The 20,134-nt window shown below is 36.4% G+C and overlaps 1 protein-coding gene across 1 annotated transcript; it reads left to right on the top strand.

Annotated features, from left to right (window-relative positions):
- Nucleotides 1-1,782: 1,782 nt before the first annotated feature.
- On the top strand, nt 1,783-19,975 carry LOC149017394 (O-fucosyltransferase 16-like). The gene is made up of 10 exons (XM_089151748.1): nt 1,783-2,330; nt 2,430-2,495; nt 2,615-2,705; nt 3,133-3,209; nt 10,825-10,913; nt 11,048-11,231; nt 16,908-17,089; nt 18,345-18,447; nt 18,532-18,863; nt 18,949-19,975. Exons 1-10 carry the CDS (start codon nt 2,145-2,147, stop codon nt 19,397-19,399), a joined length of 1,761 nt encoding a protein of 586 aa, XP_089007874.1. The 5' UTR covers nt 1,783-2,144; the 3' UTR covers nt 19,400-19,975.
- The last annotated feature ends 159 nt before the right edge of the window (nt 19,976-20,134 follow it).

Raw genomic sequence — 20,134 nt, forward strand, 5'->3', positions numbered from 1 at the left:
CTTCTTCCTCCATCTTTGCTTTAAAAATATTCCATGGATGGTGGTGTTCAACCTGCAAGTAGGCTTCCAATGGTGGTTTTATCGCCGGAAATTGTTGATTTGATGAAAAAAAGCAAGACATCGGCGATATAATGTAAAGATCATTTCACCCATTGGTTTCGTTTAGTCAGGGGCAAAACCAACAAATTTCGCGAAAAATAGTTCCTTGGTTGTGAGGATGATTGGTTATACATTCATAAAATTCAACAATTTATTTTAGTGGATTAAATCAATTGTTGGATATTTTTATTATTAATCCTTATTTTCATCTCAATCTAATAATGAACAAGACATAAGTATTTGTATTTAACCTCAAGAAATTTCAAACAGGTAGAAAGGCATAATGGCACAAAATTCATAGCATGTAACTGATGTAAGCAACGAACACAATGTAGAAGAAGTAAGAGGAAAGAGAGAGAAGAACAAGATGTAGAATAAGAAGTAAGTGGAAAGAGAGAGAAAAACAGTGGAAACATCACTTGTGATAATGTGAAATAAAAGATAAGAGAAATTAGGGAGGAAACATCATGTGTGATAATGTGAAATGAACTATCCAACCATTGGCATGATGTTTCCACCGTTTCCCAACATCTCTATATTGGATGTGTTATAGTCTAGTTCAATAAATTGTTAGGATAAGTTATATTTTTAATTTTGTCGATTTCAGTTATGTTCCTAAGACTTCAACTGATTTTTTTGGGTCGGGGAGCTTGTTGTCTTACTTTGACTAGGTTTTTGATGGAGTATTCCACTAATGTTTATGGTTGATTTCTTCTAGTTATCATCTAAGTCTCCTAGTTTAAATAGTTTTATCTAATGAAGTTTTTCAAAAATTTTATCCAAAAAAAAATCTTAAAGTGAACTTTTTGCAAAACCAAAAAAGAAAAAAAAAAAAGAAAAAAGAAAAAAAGAACCTTCTTGTAGCCAGGCTTGCCCCATATCAGTGATGGGGGGATGGGGGCATTGGCACATTGGGGGATTTTATTTGCACTTAGTAGCCTTGCTGCTTGCAGCTAACGGTGGCAATTACGCGACTTTTATTTTTATATTAAAGTTCTTAATATTTTATAAATTTACAAAATAAAACCCCTTAGTTTACCCAATCCTAAACCACCTTTTTTTAGTGAAGAAGCTATGGAAGGAAAGAAGCTGAAGAAACACGACCTATTTATTGGGTGGATCTAGAAGAGTCGAAGAAAAAAAATGGTTATTTATTTATCTTTTGTCTATAATGTAAAGGTTGATAGATTTTTGGAGTTACGGTGGAAATCGGTATGAGAATCATAAGAGGTTCTTAAAATTGAAGTTCGGTGGTTTACCTTGGAAAGGGGGGTATTTTGTGAATTTGTGAGATATTAATGTCAAAGGAAATGTATATTGATAAATGCACAAATGTTTAGCGCTTTTATTACAGAGATTTCACATCATACCCATAAATCTAGAGATTCACGTTTTTAGTGTAAAAAAATGAATTCCTAGATTTCATGAATCCAAAGATTCACAAAACCAAACAGATATAAAATTTATATTTATGAATCCAGAGATTTGAAATTTATGGATTCATGTAACCAAACCGGCCTATGGGTTTTGGAATTATGGTAGTTTAGGATCGGATTAAAAGATTAATGCCGAAACGTTTACAAAAAAAAAAGTTAATGCCCAAAGAAAAAATTATATTTATATATACATCCTGATGTTTATTTTACCAATTTACACCCTCGAACACATGGCATAGTCGCCACCGTTAGTGCAGGTGCAGCGGCTGCAAATAAAAATCCCACATTGGGTTGAAAGGATCTGGATCGGCTTTGCTACACCGTTCGAAATTCGTATAGAGATAAAATGATTTATTTTTCCCTTTTTGTTCTGGTAAATGGTGAGATGAAAATATAGGGAGGGAGGGATAAGATGGGTTCCGATTTGTTGATTGTTGACTTGTCTTTGCAGTCTCTCGAAATTCTTATGTTCTTGGCTTTTGGTAGAGCAGTGATCGAACTGGGAACTGGGAAATGGGAACTGGGAACTGGGAATGGGAATGACTTCTAGTATGTGCCATTAGCTAGGAAGAGAGGGGAAAAGCACGGGGGCAGCTCTTCACGGCCCTAATGCAAATGGCTTTTCAGAGGCGGCGCCACCACATGCAGCCGCATCAGCACCAATATCTTCGATTCTTGATTCCGACTATCTCACTAGTTTTCACCGCTCTCCTCATTTTCATTTCATTCCTCTCTTTTCTGGCTCCTGCTCCCGTGGATACTCTCTCCTTCGGCCGCCGCGATATCCACCGATTTGTAGGACATTTCACTTATCTCTTCATTCATATTTTACCGTTCTGCCAATCTTGCTCTCATATGATCTTCTCCCTTTTTTTGTTTGTTTGTGGTGTTTAGTTAAAAAAAGACATTGAAGTTCACGACAATGCGAACGCGAATGCGAGTGGAATTTTCCGTGTTGCAGTTTGGTTTATCCGACTCTCATCTCTGTTGATTAGGTTCAATACGTTTTATTTGGATCTTATTTTCAGTTTGTCTTAGTTTGACTGTTGTTTTCTCCCTTCGTCTGCTTTGCATTTTAGATGGACGGAGGGATTTTAGGCCATGATCTATGGGGTTCGACGCGTTCCAGATTCTATTATGGATGCAGTAATGCCAGCACTAAGTTTGCGAGTGCGTCTCTGTTCTTTCTTTATTTTTGTCCTTGACCTGTTCAAGAAAATGTTTATTCTCCTCGTACTAGTGCGTCTCTGTTCTTTATCTATTTTTTTGTCTTTGACCTGTTCAAGAAAATGCTTATTCTCATTCTTACTTCAAAGGCTTTAGATTTGTTGGATTGAGTCTTTGCAGGTATGATGAGTCTATACTTTGTTACAGTAGACAACCAAGATCCTTATTATTGAGAACTAGTAGAAGCCTGATTTGCTTTCTTTTGCGACCATTCAAGAGAATAATTTGTTCTTCCAATGGTAGAATAAGCAATTTTTTTTAGCCTGTTTGGGCTTTCTGGGGATACACTGTTTTGGAATTTTGTTACTTTATGTCTCAAATATATTTGTTTTAAGTCTATGATTTGAATTGCGTATTTTTAATGGTACAGCAGCGAGAGATATCACACATCCCAACCGTTATCTCCTGATTGTAACCAGTGGAGGCTTAAATCAGCAAAGGACAGGGGTGAGCTGCTTGAGCTCTTAGCTTTGTTCTGCATTGACCTGGTCATGTTTACTAATGGTTTTGTGAGCTTTGATACTGTTGAGAAAATCGATTGTGGTAGAATGGTTTGAATTGATTAGTGTGAGGTGGAAAGAACACTATTACATAAATACCCTTACTTGGGTAATAAGAAATATAAAATTGCATGAACCAAAACTCTAACAGAATTGAACTCCTAGTGAACTCAATCAACACTCTCCCTCAAGTTGATGCATAGATATTAGTTATGCCCAACTTGCCTACAATAAGAAGGAAATCTCCTTCCTTCAAACCCTTAGTGAAAATATTTGCCACTTGGTCTTCGAACCTCACAAAAGGCATGCAAATGAGCCATTGTTCCAGTTTTTCTTTGACAAAAAACCTGTTAATTTCAATGTGCTTAGTTTAATCATGTTGCATAGAATTATTGATAATATTAATAGCAGCCTTATTGTCACGATGTATCAACATAGGGTTTGAAACTTGGTCTCTAATATCTTATGGCAGGCTTTTCAACCATAGTAGCTCATAAACTCCACGAATTATAGCTGTATATTCAGTTTCAATATTGGATAAAGCTACTACATTTTATTTCTTACTTCTCTAAGTAACAAGATTACCTCCAACAAAGGTACAATAACCTGAAATTGACTTCCTGTTAGGAGATCCAGTCCAGTCTGTGTCAATGTATGCTTCTTCCTTGAGATTATCAGTCGATGACAAAAGTATTCCTTTTTCAAGAGTTCCCTTCAAATACTGCAGTATTCTTGTAACAACCTTCATATGAGCTAAATATGGATCATACATGAACTGATTCACTATCCCTACGACATAAGCAATGTCTGGCTTAGTGTGAGATAAATAAATAAGCTTCCCTACTAGCCTTTGATATCTTCATTTGTCCACTGATTCTCCCTTTTTCTCTTTAAATTTAGCTCCAGCCCCAATGGGGGTATCAACTGCTTTACACCCTAACATTCCCACTTCTGATAATAAATATAGGACATACTTCCTCTGGGATATGTATATACCTTTCTTTGATCGAGCCACCTCAATCTTTAGGAAGTACTGTAACTTCCCTAGATCTTTAATTTCAAACTTTCTGCCAAAAAAGTCCTTCAACCTTTGAATTTTCTTACCATGATTCCTTGTGATGACAATATATTCTATATAAACAATAAGAAGTGTGATATTGGTACCTGACTTCTTGACAAACAATGTATGATCAACATTGCTTTGCTTGTATCCAATAGAAGTCACTACCTTCCGGAGGTGTCCAAACTAGTATTTAGGATATTGTTTTAACCCATTAATTGACCTTTTCAACTAACAAACTTTCCCTACTGTATTGTCATCAGAGAAACCATGTGGGATTTCCATGTAGACTTCTTCCTCCAACTCCCTATGCAAGAAGACATTTTTTATCTTTAGTTGGTGCAAGTTCCAGTCTTTGTTCATAGCTACTAACAATAGAACTTTGACAGTGTTCAATTTGGCAACAAGGGCAAAAGTCTCCTGATAAACAATCCCAGATGTTTGGTTAAACTCTTTTGTAACTAGTCTAGCTTTCAACCTATCGACGGATCCATCCATATTTTGTTTAGCCACAAACACCCATTTACAACCCACGGATTTTTTTCCTGAAGGAAGTGTAACCAGCTCCAAGTATCATTATAATTCATTGCCTTCATTTCCTCTACTATAGTTGCCTTCCATCTCTTATTAGTATAGGCTTTTTGCCAATTTTAACTTTTAAGGAACAAATACAAATGATAGAGAGGGTATAAAAGTATGGTAAGAGTCAAACAAAGAGTCATATGAAACATATTTAGCTATGGGATGCTGAGTACAAGATCGAACTCCTTTTCTAACAGCAATAGAAGATTAAAAGAAGATACCTCAGGGGAAAAATAGAATCTAATTCTGTAGCAAGGGACTGAAGTGGTACCATGTCACTTTTCTCCACCTATTTTGGCTGATTGTAATTCTTCCTCTGATAAGTTTGCATCTCTTTATTTTGGTTAATTTTGTTTTGAAAGACCTCGATAGTGTGCCTCATAGGAGTGGTCTCCCCTTAATCAGGTTTTTCACATAGTTCAGAAAACGGAGGGGGAGAATTAGAGTTAAGGTATGTTGGGCGAAGTCTCCTCCTGGTCTACAAACTCTTATTGAACTCCTAAGTTGTGTTGTGGTAGTGTGTGGGAGTCTATACGTGTGATAGGAAGGTCTAGAGTTGGAAATAACAACTCTCCTCTAGGACTTTCCCCTTAGAGAGATGTATAGTAAGAGTAAGACTCATTAAAAATTACATTCATGGACATAATGGTTTTTCTGGAAAGAGGATGATAACATTTGCACCCTTTTTGAGTAGTATAATACCCCAAACAGTGCAAGCCATGAGGAGCCAGTTTACTCTGGTGGGCTGTGATTGTGGCATAACATACACATCTAAAAACCTTTGGGGGAATAACAAAGGGAGAGGCTCCTTGGGGAATCTTATTAGGATATTTAAAACCAAGTATCCTTTTGGGCATCCTATTCATAAGGTAAGTGGCAGTGAGTATAGTATCACTCCAGTATTGGTTAGAGACATTCATAGCCATCATAATTGAATGGACTATCTCTAATAGATGTCGGTTCTTCTTTTTGGCAACCCCATTTTGGGTAGCCGTATTAACACAACTGGTCTGGTGTATTATGCTAGAGTTAGGGAGATATCTCTGAAATTCACAATCAATATACTCCGTGCCATTGCCAATGCGAAGGATCTTCACAGTAGCATTGAACTGAGTTTTAATCACATTATGAAAATCACTAAAATATTGAAAAACCTCATTTTTTTTTTGTTTTAAAAGATAAATCCATGTAGAACAAGAGTGACAATTAGTAAAAGTAACACAATATCTATGGCAAGTATTAGATACACGTTGGTAGGGGCCCCACACATCAGTATGAATTAACACAAAAGGAATAGATTTTTTTATTATGAAGAGAAGGTAAATAAATAGAACGAGTTTGCTTTGCAAAAATGTAGGCTTCACAAAAAATTTCTTCCTTGTTACAAGAAGAGACTTAAGTCAGGAAATATTTTCTTAAGAGTTCCAAGAGGGGGGGTGACCTAGCCTATGATGCCACTGGTAAAGGTCTGATATTACTGAATGGACTTGATGAAAAGATGCAGTCAGGGCAGAAGTAGATCCTCCAATTGACTCTAGCAAATAAAGTCCATTGTCTAGGTTTCCACGTCCAATCTCCTTCATCGTTACCAAATCCTGTAAGCCACAGTAAGATGGAAAAAATGTCACTTTACAATTCAAGTCATGTGTAAGATTGTTGATAGAGAGCAAATTAGTAGATAATGAGTGAACATGTAAAACTTTAGACGAAGAAAGTTTTGGAGAATGTTGAATGGTCCCTTTTCTAGCTATGTAAGAATAAGAGCCATCAATAATTCGAATTTTATTTTTTTTGGAAGTTAGAGAATAATGTAAGAAAAAAGAGAATGAACACGTCGTATGATTTGTGGCTCTTGTATCAATGATCATAGGGGCAGAAATTGAAGAAACATGGGAGCTTGTAATTTTTCCCCCCCGAAGTAGCAAGGTAGGAGTTGGTATGGATAGTGGAGGAAACAGTAGTGGAGGTTGTACCGACAATAGAAGATTGCAGAATACGTCGCAAAGTAGCTAACTCTTCCTATGAAAAACCAATGTTTGTAGACGGTATTGCAGAAATCGTCTTAGAAAGATTAGCCTTTGGTTTTTCTTTCCCTTCTTTGTGCCCTTTTTGCTCAAAATCAGTAGGCTTCCCATAGAGCTTCCAACAATTTGCCTTAGTATGATATGGCTTGGGACAGTGCTTACACTTGACAATCTCCTTCGTTGAATGAGATTTGGTGTTAATAGACTGTAGGGCTGATTTCTCCACACTAGTAACATGAAGCATGGCTAATCAACGGCTTTCCTCAAACTGAACAAGGGTATAAGATTGTTTTAATGTAGGAAACGGAAAGTGACTCAATACTTATACCTTGATCTGATTATACTCTACCTTCAAACTTGCCAAGAAGTCATATACCTGAATCCTATCAACATGCTTCCTATAACTATTAGTAGCCACATCATCTGGATTAGTTAGGTGATAATCCCCATAATGATCCAACTCTTGCAAAAAAGATCGCAACTCATCATAATATTGGGCTACAATCAGTTCCTTTTGAGTAGTCTCATAAAGCTTCTTCCGTAGCTCATAAACTTGTGCATCATTATCCAAATGCCCATATGTTTCTATAATAATTTTGTAGATTTGGGTTGCAGTATCAAGTAATAGGTATTTATGAACAATATTTGGATTCATGGAATTCATAAGGTATGGCATGATAAGAGAGTCATTCGAGATCCATTTATCCTATGAAATACTTGTAGTGGTAGGTGTGATACTATTGCTTATAATGTGCCCAACAAGTCCTCTTCTAGCAATAGTCACGTATGTAGATTGAGACCATATCAAATAATTTGTTCCATCAAATTTTACCAAAAGAAGAGGAAGAGGGGTAATGTTTGGAGCCAGTGGGAGCAATAGTACCATCGGTCGTTGCCATGTCAAAAAAAGTGTCGGCCGTTCTTCAGTCTTCACTTTTCACCCTTTTGAAACAATTGAAACGTCACAGAATGAATAGCCAGATCACCCAAAGAAATCTAGGGAGTTGTAGGATTCATAGGATAAAGGACAACATCCTTGTCTTATTTATTTATTTACGAAAGAAACCCTTGGATATATGGGAAATCACAAATAGACCCCTAGATATATGGAAAATCACACAAAGTGATTGTGCATTTATTATTCAACGGCGACACGAATAACATAGAAATGAAAAGTAATCTTTTTGTTTGTTGTTCCTGACAAAGTAAGAGAATTATCTTCAAATTAACAATCCCGTCTACCAAGTTTGGAGACTGATTGTTGATGTGTTAAACTCTTTATTATTGGGGTTCTTGTTAGGTTACACACGACCAGAGTCCTGTCCATTAAAGCTACACGTAATCAATGGATTTTCCCACTTTTTACACATTGACCTGAATAAATAATCTCATGTAATTGTGGATAAAGAAAATAAAATAAAACTTACATGAATCAAGGAAATGGAAGTACTCTTCCTAGATAAACTCCTTGAGTGATCCAAGGTGAAATTTCTAACATTCAGAAGTTTCATCTGGTAAAACTTTCATTTCTTATCAACGAGCCTACTTGTAATACTTGCTATGAAGCTAAAAATGGCTGCTGGATATTGTGGATTTCATAGGCTTCTTGTCATCGTTTACCTTAAGTATTTGTTGATTTTGTATTCATTAGTTGAGTCGTGAATGCATTTTTTTAATTTAATAGAAATCACTTAAATTGGAAAAAGAAATACTAGTTATTGGTGTCCATGATTGTTGAGTAATACCTTTTCTACTAAATTATGTTCTTATCTTCCTTGTCAGTTGGTTTGTTATATGTAAACCTTAGTGTTAATTTATAGAGAGGCACATTAAGTGGCATTCACTCACATCAGTTACAATATCCTTTTAATGAATTAGCATCTTTACTAGAAATTCAAATACTAGATGTGTATTGAATTCAGAGCAAGATTTCAAATCAGTGTCAGACAACTCACAATTGTTAAGTGAGCCGTGGAATTTGGAAAAAAGTTATTAAAGAAACAGTACAACAACTACAACAATAATAAGCCTTGTCCCAACTAAATGGGGTTGACTACATGGATTCTTGCCTTCCAATCAGTTCTGTTTGAGGCCATGCTAGATATAAGGCTATGGTAGATACAAGGCCTAAGCTATGCATATCCTTTCTCATCACCTCTCTTAAGGTTATCTTAGGTCTACCCTTAGCTCTTCTAGTTCCTTCGATTTAAGAAATTATATCACTTCTCCCCAAGGTTTAAAGTATCGGTATCGAGTATCGTATTGGTCAGGTGATTTTAAGAGATGTATCGTCCTGTATCGAGTATTGTATCGCTCTAGCTAATGTATTTTAGGGTAATTCAATGGAGAGACGTATCGAGATGTATCGTATCGATTGGGCCAAATATGGATACGTATCGGCAAGTATCGTTTAGTATCGTGGGATACTTTAAACCTTGCTTCTCACTACATGGGCATTTATGGGTCTCCGTTAAACATGGTCATGCCACCTCAAACGACTTTCCCGAAGCTTATCACTTATGGGAGCAACTCCCAGACCAACTATAATATGGTCATTCCTTATCTTATCCTTCCTAGTTTTGCCACTCATCCACCTTAGTATCCTCATTTCTGCTACACTGAGTTTATCCATATGATTTTTTTTAATAGCTCAACACTCTGTACCATACATCATAGCTAGTTGAACGACGGTCCTGTAGAATTTTTCTTTAAGCTTTAATGGAATACGTCAATCACACAAGACCCCAAACGCAACTCTCCACTTCGTCCACCCTATTTTAATTCTTTGGAAAACATCATCCTCTATATCACTTCTTTTGTTTTGATTGAACCTAGGTACCTAAAACAATCACTCTGAGGAATTTCTTTATCGTCAAGTTTCACCACCTCAATGTCTGCTTGATGATGACTAAAGTTACAAACTAGATTTTCTGTCTCCATTCTACTTAATTTAAAGCCTGTTGATTTCAAAGTTGCTCTCCATGATTTTAGCTTGGTATTAATCCCCACTTGAGTCTCATCTATCAACAAAGTATCATCAACAAAAATCATACACCAAGGGACCTCGTCTTGAATGTCCTTGGTTAATTCATTCATTAGAAGTGCAACTAAAAATGGGCTTAAAGTTGATCCTTGATGTAGGCCAACTGTAATTGCGAACTCATTACTTTGTCCCCCCATTGTTCTTACACTTGTCACTGAACCATCATACATATACTTGACTATGTCTACATATTTACTTGCAACACTTCTTTTCTCTAGTACTTGTCAAATAAACTTTTTCTATGTCAATAAATACCATATGAAGGTCTTTCCTACACTCTCTATACCTTTCCATAAGTCTCTATACCTTGGTAGAAACCCAAACTGTCTCCGTAATTGTGGTTAATTGTCTCAAATGGGTTTCAATTACTCTCTCCCATAATTTCATAGTATGACTCATCAGTTTAATGCTCCTATAGTTATTACAACTTTGAATTTCTCTTTTATTTTTGTAAATTGGATCCAGGATGTTTCTCCTCCCTTCATTTGGTATTTACCTTGTGCCCATAATCTTATTAAACAACTTAGTCAACTTGGTTCAAATGAATTCATTGTCTGTTTGGAGTTCTTTCAGTAATACTAACTTGTCAATCTTTGGTTAATATGCATGCCACACATTTAACTGTTTCAACAGTTTGAAATTTAACTTGGAATAAGAAGCAAAATATTTTAATTTTTCATGTAACAAAGCAAACCATTTTCCAGTTAAGGGCTCACAACTGGTGTTCCCATTGGCAATGCTATCAACCAATGCAGTTACCTGCATAATGACTTAACGAAATCCATCATTTGGTACTAAAAAGCATCATTAATCTCTGAGTTGGTAAAATTCTTATTCCAATTATGTCATGCAGATAACAGATGCTGTTGTTGCCGCTCGCATCTTGAACGCTACTCTTGTTGTTCCTAGGCTAGACCAGAAATCTTTCTGGAAGGATACTAGGTTTGTTGATGAACAATTCACAAAAATTCGGTGTAACATTTTTTACTTAATGCTGTTATACTGTACTTGCTCCAAGTTTTCTAAAACAAAGGTTGAAGATTGTATACTTAAAAAATGGCTACTGTCCTCTGCAGCAATTTCAGTGAGATCTTTGACATGGATTGGTTCATTTCTTTCCTCGCAAATGATGTTAAAGTCATAAAAATGCTCCCAACAAGGCAAGGGAAAGTTTGGACTCCATATCGCATGCGTGTTCCAAGGAAGTGTACTCCAAGATGCTATCAAAACCGCATACTGCCTGTCCTGTTGAAAAAGCATGTAAGTACTTTATAGAAGCTTGGATGCTTTAATTTTCTGTGAAGCTTCTTGCAAGTGTACTTACTTTTATATATTGAATTGCATGTTCTGATTCTTTAGCTGAAACTAGGTTCTCTTACAGTGCACCATGTAGATGAATTTTCTGTTTGGTAGTCCGTCCGGAGGGTAATTTTTTTTGCAGTGTTTCATAAGCCGTAGAGGTGAAATGCTGTTCTGTCAGACTCAGCTTGCTGGCTGAAACTTGTATTGGCCTGTAAAACTCTGAAACTCTTGAGTGACTGAATCAATGTAAATAATTCTTCATTTATTGTTCCTGTCCATGCTAAGAATGCCTGCCATCATGGACAAACAATCACACATGCAGCTTGTAGGATTGAAATTTGAGTCTGAAAAAAATGTATTGACTGCACGAGTGAAGAGGGATACTTTGCAAGTTGAAAGTCATAAAAGGATGAGGGAAATCCAAATGAGACTTACAGATAAGAAGATGGAGGGCGAAGACATCATTACTGATGATTTCATAGAAGATAGATGCATCATCCAAGATATAATGGAATGATGGAGCAGTAACTGTGTAGTAAGTCTTATGTAGTTGGCACATGAATTGAAGACCTTGTATTACACGACATTCTATTGAACTGTCGAACTGTGATAAAGGCATTGATCCCAGGAGAAAAAAATAGATTTATTGAACTGTTCTCTTCGATTTGTGATAAAGGATATTCTATCGAACTGTTCTCTTCATTTTTGTACCAGGAGAAAAAGATAGATTTATTTACTGAAGTAACTCTGTTTCTGTGGATTTTTAATTTTATTAGACATCTCCCCCCCCCCCCTCCTGATGCAGTTGTATTAGACATCAATCCCATATGGAAGTCCATTTCCAAGCACGGGAGGCCCTTAAGGTGCAGGTGCCAGTCCAATGTGCTGAAAAGCCTGAAATTGACTGTTAGAAAGTTATATTAAAGATCTAGCCTTTTTTGTCTTATTTGGGTTTTACTTTATGGACCTAATTTATAAGCCCCATAAAGAGAGTAATTGAGTCGAATGTTTGAGTTAGATGAGAATTGATGCAGAATTGGCAGCATATACAAGGAAGAGAAAAGCCCAATGGTCAAGCCCATCAAAGCCTAAAGATATGACCCAAAACAACCCATGGCTTGCATGGGCTAGGACTATTGTAGTGGGTTAAAATGAGCCCATGGTTTCATGGGCTTGGATTACTTTAGTGGGAGAAGACCAGCCCACATATTTTGAATTAAGCCAAAGTCTAGCTTTGAAAAGTCAATAAAAGGAGCTAATAGTGGGGTGTAGTAGGTGGCTGTTTCCATTATTGTTTTGACTAGTGGTGTTGTGTAGTTGAGTTATTAATAGGTAGGTGGTGTTAGCTAGTGGTTGGATGTTACCATTAGTGTTTATGTCTCTTTAGAATGCTATATAAAGAGACATATGTAAGAGGTGAAAACAACTAGTGAAATGAAATCAAATTGCTTGCTAGCATTCCTCCTCTTGGAGAACCCTTGTGTTTGATCAAGGTAGATTGGTGTTCGATCCAATCGATCCACCTTGCGGTGAGAAGCCCGGGTGTTAAGACTCCTTGTGTTTGATCAAGGAAGGTTGGTGTTTGATCCAATCGATCCACTTTGCGGTGAGAAACCTGGGTGTTACATGTTACTTTGTTGTCCTTATTGTTCTCTTAATTCTCTTATATTGTTCCATCCATTCTTCTTTATAGCATACTGCTGTTTTGAAGACCTAGTTAGTCCTTGTTCTTAAACCAATATCCTTGTTCTACCAATTTGGTTTTCAGCCTTCCTTTATGTCTGAATTTTATTTATCTTAAGTCTATCGAATCAGAAGTTGATTCCCTGTGAAAGGTCCTATTTGGCTACTGTTTTGATCATTCAAATACAGTACTACATTAAGAATACTTAAATAGTGGATAGCATTTAGTTTTGAGTTTATTACTTTATTCTGTGTACTTAGCTGATTAAGAATTAATTTAGGAATTTTCAAAGGTCAGGAAGTTGAATGTCTTTTAGGACTTTGCTTAAAGACATATCCTCTAATCAACAAACAAATCTTGGATGTTGAAAACTATCAGATTGTAAATCATATAAAGATACATATTTAACCTAAGTTTTAATCAAGAAGATGCAATTTCTTTTCGGGAAGAACAGTTCATTACTGGACTTGCAAGTTGTTTTCTGGAAAATAGAACAAAGATGAAGAAAAGAAAATTAAGGCTTAGCTATCCGTGAAGAAGGCTTAGCTATTTGTAATGACATTATTAAGCTTGAAAACCAAATTGCAAGAAAGAATTAGTAGGATTCTGCAAACAATTTAGAACCCCCATCCTGAAAAATAGATAACCAAAATAGGAGGAACTAAAATATATATGAGCAAAGAAACATACAAATTCAAAGCTGGTCCTAACAAATTTTATGGCAACCCAAAAATTAAGAAATACATTCTAGAAATTTGACAAAACCAGAAGCATTAGCGACAAAATAAATAAATAAATAAATAAAGAAGAAGAAGAACACACACACACAATTGTTATAATTGCGGAAAATTAGGCCATAGATGGTAGTATTGCAAGGTTGCAAGGAAGACAATGGTTTGACTATTATCATAAATTGGCATTCCTCCTGTAGTTTGTATAGCGCTGAGATCATAAGTTGGTTTGGGTAATAATGGCTGTTTGTTGGAAATCTCTAGTAATAGTATTTATATTTTCATGGTTCAAGTCTGTGTCTGATATTATTTCAGAGCATGTTAAACTTGTACCATAAATTGTTTATTATTATTTCAATGAGGTGAGATGTTCTTTGGGTTGTGTCAGCTGTCAGGCATGACTATTGGAGTTAAAAGAATTTCTGTTTGTCTAAGCATTTCTGATTTGTTTAATTCTTTTGATTGTCTACTAGAAGTGACCTATGAATCAAATAATGGTTTTGGTTTGTCAAATTGCTTATAATTCTTGACCTGCAGTTAAAGTCTTTTGGACTGACATTCTATTCTAAATAGCTGATTATCTATTGGTTACATATATTGGTGCTTGTTCAGCGATCATTTTAGTTCCTGTGGTAGTTCCATTCAGGGGTTTTGGTTTGGATGTTAAGAGTTTTAATGCTGTTGAGCGGCGCTTGCAGGATTGGTATCCCACACCTCATTTTCTCCTAATGCAAAAAGCAACCTAAAACCAAGGAAACCAGCAGGAGATTGACTGCAGTAGGATCAATAAAAGGAACAAAATTAAATAACTTGGACTCTTTTTCTTTTTCCCCACACTGTTTTTCTGTTATATATGAATGGTGGACATAAAAGCTAAGGAAAAAAATAAAGAGTCCTGAAACAGAAACAACTAATTCATAAAAATATCCCCCCCCCCCCCCCCCCAAAAAAAAAAAAAAAAAAAAAAAAAAAAAGAAAAAAATCTTATAAAACCTAGCTGCCACACATCAGAATAGACGTTTCTATCATAGGGAACAAAATAAAATGGTCACAAACTGAAATTAGAAACTAAACTTTGACAGCAATAGGATGGGAGCTTTCTCCATTTGATGGACCCACGTGATATTCTACAAAAGCATCCCTATATAACGCAAATATGTGACACACAGCTTACATGACTAGTGTATGGTCTTTTCTTCATGTTTAGACCCACACCCTTGAAGTCTTGAACTCATCCTTGAGCTTGGTAGAGACGCGGAATCTGACTCGCATGATAAATCTTCAAGTAGAATGCAACAACTTTTTGTCTTGAACCACTTCTCCTTAGCTTTGATACCAAATGATGCAAGAGTCGGTCTTGAACCAAGGAAACCTGCAACTAATGTATTGCACCAGGATCAATACCACAAAAGAATGAAATTAAATAACTGAAACTTATTTTTTTTCTTTCTTCCTATTCCATATGAATGGAGAACATATAGTACAGGGAAAAGAAGAATAAACAGATATAGAAGTGAGGATAAGATCAGCCCTCTCAGCGCATCATACTCCTACCAAGGTCCTCTCACCATTGGTGCATCTCACTGCTTCAACCATCACTCATTTCTCAGCAATCTTTGTCCTCCTCTGCTTGGCCTCATAATCTTATTTATTATAATTCAATCACAAAGCAACCAACCCTAATCTAAGTAAGAAACTAAAGACACCTAAAAAAGGAAACTCCTAATTCATAAAATAAAATAGAATTTTCTTAGAAAATCTAGCTCTCATACATAAAAATAGAAACTTGTTTTAAAAAAATTAGTCTTAAATGGAAATAGAAACTTAGTTTCTGAATATGAAAATAATAAGCAAATATTGGCAGCAATAAGACACAGACTTTTGCCATTTTATGGGCTCACAAGATCTTGTAATGCATCTCAAACAAGGCAAATATGGCTGTAACTCTGTTCGCGTAAATGGTTCCATGAACAATTTTTTGTGTTTTTTCTAAATATAATTCGGTCTACATCAGTTCTCTCCTCTTCTTATTCCCAAGCAAATTGATCTTATTTCTTTTCCCCCTATTCCATCAATATGATTACTTTCTTTAACAATGCAGTTGTTTCCTTTAACTCAGATCTTACCACAAGTTTGATTACTAGGACTGTTTCCTTTTGAGATCCATAATCTGGATTTTCTGATTGCATTAGTCTCCCACACTTTCTTGTTGGTGTTGGCCAACCAACTATTTCTTATTATTATCTACAAGCTCCTGTTCTTGCACCTTGGGCAGTTTCAGACTTTGGTTGTGTGCAAGAAGGGATAAAATGTGTTTAGCATATTATAAATAACTGCTTTCAAAAGATTATAGGTGTAGAATATCGTGAACCCTAATTTCATCATCCTTTTTCTAAAATTATTTCTCTTTCTCCTAATGTAGCTGTCAGGTTGTGGTAGAAAAAGAATATTCTTCTTTTTTACCTTTGTTTTTCCCCATGGGAGGAAACAAACTGAATGATCCTATTGCCCAAAAAAACTTGTCAGCTGAGTGATGGCATCCTAACCTTGACTTCTATTTTTTCTGCTTTGCCTCTCTCTCTCTCTCTCTCTCTCTCTCTCTCTCATTACCGACATAAATCTGGTTAGCACTCTCAGTCAGTAAATGCTAGGAAATGATTGGGTAGGAGCAGGCCATTGATTCCTGGTCACATGAAGGTCCAGGCTTTGTCAACAATGTGATTGATAAGGTGGGCTGAACATTGAGCCCATGGTAGGCTGCATTTTGAATATTGGTGGTTGAATTTCATTCATAGAGTTGTGGTAGGTTTATGATAGGTTATATCTTGATATCATTCATTGAGTAACATAGGATGAACCTTACCTCCTTAATGGATTTCTACTTAGATTCTCCTTGTCCATTACAATGTTCACTCAAAAGTAGATGTCATGTATCCAAAATATGGTTCATCTAGCCACCCTTGGAATTAGTTTTATGTTGAATATTTTACAATCAGGATCTTCACTGAACCCCATGGTTTTATACCATTATGGTTTGACTTTAGAAGTTTGGATTCCTTTTTATCGAGTAACTGATTGATCAAAACCAAGAAATAGCCCTTCAGGTGCGAGCTCACAGAAATTTCTTTCAGAACAGACAATTCCGTTTAAGTGAGTTTTGGAATTTGATATCTCAGTTGAAATATCATGTGAAATTATGTGCTTTTATTTTTGACACAGGCTGTTCAGCTCACCAAGTTTGATTATAGGCTTGCAAATAGGCTGGACACAGACTTACAAAAACTGAGATGTAGAGTCAACTACCATGCTTTGAAGTTTACTGACCCTATAAATGAAATGGGTATGACGTTGGTCCAAAGGATGAGGATGAGAAGCAGGCATTTTGTCACCCTACACTTGAGGTAATGAACATTCATGGGTGCTGGCCTCCATTTTATCTTGTTTATTGTTATGTTGTCTTACCATTATGTAGCTTTCTCAATGTTAGATGTTCAAGAAAGCATACTTCGGTTCTTCCCATCGAGCCTTTTATTCAATGATTTAGACAGTCTGAAAGGCTGGCTCTAAGATTAACCTGGTGTGGTAAATATTTGACTGATGGCATATGCTTTGAACATTTATGGATGTTGTGGATAGAAATATCTGCTGATTGGATGCTTAGGATGGTTCAGTTCAGTTTAGACTCTGATAATTTCTTGGAGTGGACAGGAATTTGGTAAAACAGAAGGGTAAAATTAAAAAGAGCATTAGTATATTATATGGAGCAGATTATGTTTTACACCCCTTGTGTTTGCAAACAGTTATGTTTGCGCCCCTTGAAATTCATTCTATTATGTTGACACCCCCTTATGTTTTGAATTATATTACAACCATATCGTGACTGTTAGAATATTAGGGTTATGTGATGAGTTAGCATTTATTGTATTTTCAAATACCCTTCTTTATTTCAAGCCTTAAAGAAAGAAAGAAAGAAAACAACTCCCCCAGCACCCCCCCCGAAAAAAGAAAAGAAAAAAAAAGGGAATGAAAAATGCAAAAAAAGCGCCTGGTGGTTGTTGAAGGACCAACTTATGCAATTCGTTGATTATTTCTTAATTGTTGATGCCAGTACACCTATTTACTCCATAAGTAACATTTAGCAATTTTGCATTACTGAGAGGTAATAGAAAGAGGAGGAAAAAAAATTTCCCCTTAGAAATGTGCAGGTGTGCTTAAACATCTCGTCGTCGAGTAAAGCTAATGGTGAAAAGTCCTGCAAAAAATATAATGGTTAATTGCTGTTACTAAGCATTGTGTTCCATTATTAGTAACTTTTATTAGGTGCTACATTTCACCCCCATGAAAAAATTCAAGTGTTAAGCTGAAATTATTCATTTGCATAATTTGTAATAACACTGGACATTGAAAATGCATTCTGAAGATCAATTTACACTTTCCCAAGATAAACATCAGTGGGTGTATGGGTAAGAATGTAATTTTTCTATTATGCAAAAATAGATTTTAGAAATACCAAATTGAAGTAGCACGATAATTTGAGATACAATTAAGAACAAATGGAGCATTTATGGAAAAATATCATATTCTCTCTGGTAATTTGCATTTCAACAAGGGACGCAATGGGTTTTCTCTTTGATGCCATCATGCATCCTGTGACAGGTTTGAACCTGATATGCTTGCATTCTCTGGATGCTATTACGGTGGAGGAGAGAAGGAAAGGAAAGAACTAGGTGCTATCCGTAAGAGGTGGAAAACCCTTCATGTGAGTTGATTAATTCTGTTTCTTTAGTGAACAAATATTTGAGATTTGTTGATCATTCCTTTGATGTTTTCCAAATGTGTGCAGAAAAAGAACCCCGACAAGGAACGGAGGCATGGAAGATGCCCCCTCACTCCTGAAGAGGTTGGGCTTATGCTAAGAGCATTGGGATTTGGCAATGACGTTCACATTTATGTGGCATCTGGTGAAATATACAGAGGGGAAGAAACATTGGCTCCTCTTAAAGCCCTCTTCCCAAATTTTCATACAAAGTACACTTTAGCAAGCAAGGAGGAGTTGGCACCATTCTCCTCATTTTCTTCACGCATGGCTGCACTTGATTTTATTGTTTGCGATGAGAGTGATGCATTTGTAACCAACAACAATGGCAACATGGCCAAAATTCTTGCTGGTCGGAGGTATGGGGATGAATGATCTTTTGTCTTCTGGTAACAAATCATCTGAACTGGTAACCACACTGCATTTAACTTTTTCTTGTTGTAGGAAATATTTTGGACACAAACGTACAATTCGTCCAAATGCTAGAAGGCTGGATTCTTTGTTTTTGAACCGGACAAACATGACCTGGGAAGCGTTTGCGTCTGGTGTACGTACTCGTCAAAGAGGCTTCATGGGAGAGCCAAATGAGGTAAGGCCAGGCAGGGGTGAATTTCATGAGAACCCAGCGACATGTTTATGTGAATATTCTGAGGCAAAGGCAAAATGGGATCGTTCCCAAAGTCAGCCTAAGGATGGCAAGAAAATTAGGAAGGGCACTGAAGCAATCAATGAGTTTGATGAATTTGCCGGCGATCAGTTTGCTGATGATGAGCCAGACTCCTCTGATACAGATTACAGGGAGAATCAGGATGAGCCAGGGGAGAGGACGGATATGGAGTCTGATCCGGTCGTTAATTCTGAGGATCCTGAGTTCGAAGAAATGTTATCTGATTGATGAAGCTGCACAGTACCGGAAAAGAAAATTTTTGCTGTCTCTAACACATTTTTTTTATTGAATTTTTTGGGACTTGTCTTTTTTCTGCACTGGTCTGTTTACTTAAGAGTACACCTTCTGGCCAGAACTGGAATCTGAGAGTTACATTCTTGTACATAGAGCAATGGCAATAGAGCTGTACAGCAACATATTCAATGAAACAAATTAATATTCAAGGACCTTGTAGGCAAGCTGGAGCTTCGTTGTTAACCAATGGGGCATCTTATGGTCTTTCAGTTGGGAAACAAAAAGCATTTTGTACATGCCTTGAAAGGGCGTTTTCATTGTAAATTTGCAGAAACAGGGATTTGAGAGGGAGAGAACAAGAGGGATTTAACGGGTTGAGCTTATGTAGTATTATCATTAGCATTTTTCTCTGCCAATGTTACATCTTGTATTGGTAATAACTTTGAAAGTGGGGGTCTGATTCTGTTTTGCTATGTCCAGCTACTTGCTTCTAAGGCAACGTTTTTCCAAATGAAGGAAGACTGGCACTAATGAGAATCTTTTCACGCGACAAGTTCTGGCCCTCGTTTTGGGTGCATGGTGACGGCATACGTATCGGTTAACAATGGAACCGGCACAGTATTAATTGAGTCAGTACTCGATGAGAATGACAGGTTGCAATTTGCTCTTGATTTTCATTTGATGTAGCCTTTCTGCCCTCACTTCTTATTATTATTATTTTTTTCTCCG

This window comes from Hakea prostrata, chromosome 4 (assembly GCF_041222555.1).
Source record: "Hakea prostrata isolate BN-2017 chromosome 4, UWA_Hpros_2, whole genome shotgun sequence".
NCBI classification, from domain to species: domain Eukaryota; kingdom Viridiplantae; phylum Streptophyta; class Magnoliopsida; order Proteales; family Proteaceae; genus Hakea; species Hakea prostrata.

What these genes read in the sequence shown, in the direction of transcription:
- LOC149017394 (XM_089151748.1), top strand. Translation starts at nt 2,145, where the DNA reads ATGCAAATGGCTTTTCAGAGGCGGCGCCACCACATGCAGCCGCATCAG. An exon ending in TCTTTCTGGAAGGATACTAG is followed by an intron (nt 10,914 to 11,047) that starts GTTTGTTGATGA and finishes TGTCCTCTGCAG; the next exon opens with CAATTTCAGTGAGATCTTTG. An exon ending in AAAATTCTTGCTGGTCGGAG is followed by an intron (nt 18,864 to 18,948) that starts GTATGGGGATGA and finishes TTCTTGTTGTAG; the next exon opens with GAAATATTTTGGACACAAAC.